The sequence below is a fragment of the Apaloderma vittatum genome, unplaced genomic scaffold, assembly GCF_000703405.1.
Source record: "Apaloderma vittatum isolate BGI_N311 unplaced genomic scaffold, ASM70340v1 scaffold17933, whole genome shotgun sequence".
Taxonomy (NCBI): domain Eukaryota; kingdom Metazoa; phylum Chordata; class Aves; order Trogoniformes; family Trogonidae; genus Apaloderma; species Apaloderma vittatum.
In genome coordinates this window covers 9,558-12,255 of record NW_009708850.1, presented here as the reverse complement: position 1 = coordinate 12,255, position 2,698 = coordinate 9,558, and the positions used below count along the sequence as shown (strand labels likewise).

General features: G+C 50.7%; 1 protein-coding gene across 1 annotated transcript in view; it reads right to left on the bottom strand.

The window, feature by feature from the left end:
• Positions 1 to 1,819: 1,819 nt before the first annotated feature.
• The window catches only part of LOC104271891 (cytochrome b5 type B), a 9,656-nt gene continuing 8,777 nt past the window's right edge, over positions 1,820 to 2,698 (bottom strand). The window contains exons 4-5 of the mRNA XM_009866714.1: positions 2,500 to 2,531; positions 1,820 to 1,910 (exon numbers count right to left, since the gene is read on the bottom strand). Coding sequence (XP_009865016.1) covers positions 1,820 to 1,910; positions 2,500 to 2,531 — 123 coding nt within the window. The remainder of the gene's footprint in view (positions 1,911 to 2,499; positions 2,532 to 2,698) is intronic.

Here is a 2,698-nt window from a genome sequence, read left to right as displayed (position 1 = left end):
GGAGCATCCGTCTTCTCCCAGGTAACTAAGTCTTAAGCGAGCACCGGTTCTCTTTGGGGTGAACCTGAAACACGTTCACCACCTGCCTCACGCCTTTCCGCTGGGAAATCTGTCCCTTTTCCAGTGGACCTTGTGGGTGTCCACATTGGTTCTATTAAAATCAATATCCCTTCAAGCACCAATTCCAGCACCTTGCAGTACATCATTGTACTATCAGCTAATCCGGAACATAAAAATATCACGTCTCACCGGTAAGATCTATTTTCCATAAACTTACATTGACTGAACCCTTAAGAGTTGAAGACCTACGTTCAGGTACGACTATGCGGTCTGTCGTCTTTATCCTTTCAGCTGTAGCTAAACAGAATTTCTCAGGTCTTTCCTACTGGATTGTCCTTGGCTCAGGTTTCTCCTCTCCTGCAAGCCTCTTGTTAGGGCAGAATACTCAGAAACTAGGCCACCAGCGCAGCCTGCCTGCTGCCCTGGCACACCAGGGACAGGAGTCAGCGACAGCCGGAGCTTGCAACAGGATATCCAAGTGCCACCTCGGCAACGGTGAACTCAGTCTTTCCCTGGGATGTCGTAGTTTCAAGGAAGAGAGAATTAAGAACCACAACAAACAGGTTTTGACGAAGAGGACCCCAGCGTCATCGCTTCCCTTTTTGCCGGAATTCAGAAAGCTGCTCAGCTTTGCTGTCAGGTTTGAAGCAGGAGCAGCGTTGAACGGCACCGCTGACGGGCATCGGGCACCGCAACACCAGTTCCCTTTGGGGAGCGCATCCCAAAGCCACAGACCAACGCGTTGGAAGAGCCAGGATGGGTTGTGCCTCCACGCGTGCATCATACCTTACCCTGTGTCTGCACTGCCAGGGCCTGACTACACCACACACAAAACCAGAAGAGGGAAATATCCTCCTCCATTCCATGACAAAACCATTCCATGACCAAAACAATGCCCAAATCCCAGATGGATTTCTTTTCCCTCTTCATTTAGGGAGGAGAGACCAGATTTATTTGGGGTTTTTTGCCCCCATCTGGTGCACGGTAACAGTTGAGTTTTGTTTCCGATACGTGTGTCGGATAAAAACCTCAGGGAGGAAAGACAAAAATCGGCATTTCAAGAAGCCCCACGTCAGTTCCCATTTCTGGCGCTGCCGCACGCAGCACAAAAGCACCCACGCAAACCAGGATTTGAGGTATGAACTGTTTCACAGAACGTACATTCGAGAGGGATGAGTGTTACAAAACGAGCAGAATCACTTTTAAAATACTGATGTTTGTTTAACCGTTAAAAACAGACACGTACAGAAAGAGGTAGCCAAGCTAACAATTTCCTGCTGCTCCAATTAGTGTTGCCTGCGTGCACTGGGAAAGTTACCGCGGAACCGAATCTCTGGACATCTTTTCTGGGATGGGCAACTCGCTGTTTATTTCTGACAACGCTACGCGAAGGACCGAGGCGAATCCACGGGCTTCCTAAGCAGCTGGTTTCGCATCGCCTGGCTTAACGAAAAGGCATCGAGAGAAACAAAAAAAAATAAACAGGTTGTCTGTGGTTTTCCCTTCGGAGAGTGAGAGAGAGCACGCGCACGCGACGGAGGCCACGCGCTGACGGGTGGGGACGCCACCGCAAGAGGAAAGTACGACGAGTCCCCGAGTTAGGACAGAGAGGGTTTGGAATTAGCTTGGTCCCATGGAAATCACCGTCACCGGACAGACATGAAGCGGAGAGCAAGGCAGGGAGGGTTAAGGGAAACAGAACTCGGCGCGCCGCGCGCTCTCACACCCTCTCTTTCAGGCTTTCGGAGGCGAGGTGGGATCAGGAGGTTCTCCCGTCCAGCATGTAATAGCGATACATTAAGCCTAGGACCAGCGCTCCAAAGATTGGGATCAGCCACGTCGACCAGAAACTGGAAGGGAGAAAACCAAACAAACAGAAAAAGAAGAAAGTACCAAGTTAATAATTCACCCGAGATGCTCATCACCTATTACACGTCTGGTTTCACCCCAGGAGCTCAGCCTGGGCTCACAGGGCCGGGCAGCTCCAGCTCCAGCGAGGCCCTGACGCCTGCAAGGGAGCCTTGGTGCCTCATAAAATAGCAGCTGAGCTGCTGAAGTTTCCAGCCTGGCACACACGGAAACCAATTTGGGGTTTTTGTTGTTGGTCGTCGGGTTATTTTTTTTTCCTTAAATAAGCCAGGCTGTAATTTGCGCTGAACAAACAGCCGAGTTGACTCAAGGATGGAAATTGCTGTAGCTACCCCGCGATAAATCGTCCTCCCTCATAAACCAGAAGCCACAAGGCTCACCTCCAGCAGCCTCCGGAGCAAAGAAGTTTTGCATCAGCTACAAGAGGCTGGGGCCCTGTCCTGGGCCCCAGCAACTAAACTGGGCTGGTCATGGTAAAGAGATTCCCAAAAAAATGCACAACACTGTGGTGTCAGGACAGAGCGTCCTAGCCCCTCAACGTCTTACTCATTTTTTAAGAAGACAGCATACCTTGCTTGGCCTGAGGATGTTGTACTCGGCTTCTGGAGGAGGAAATAGGGAGTTAGCGGAGGAACGAGAAACATTAAACGTGCTGAAAAGACTACAAGACTGAATGTGTGATTACAAATATGGGGCAGAAACGATCCTCCCCCCCTCTCCCAAACACAATCTGCCACGCGCGCGGGTGTGTCAGGGGACATCAGCACTC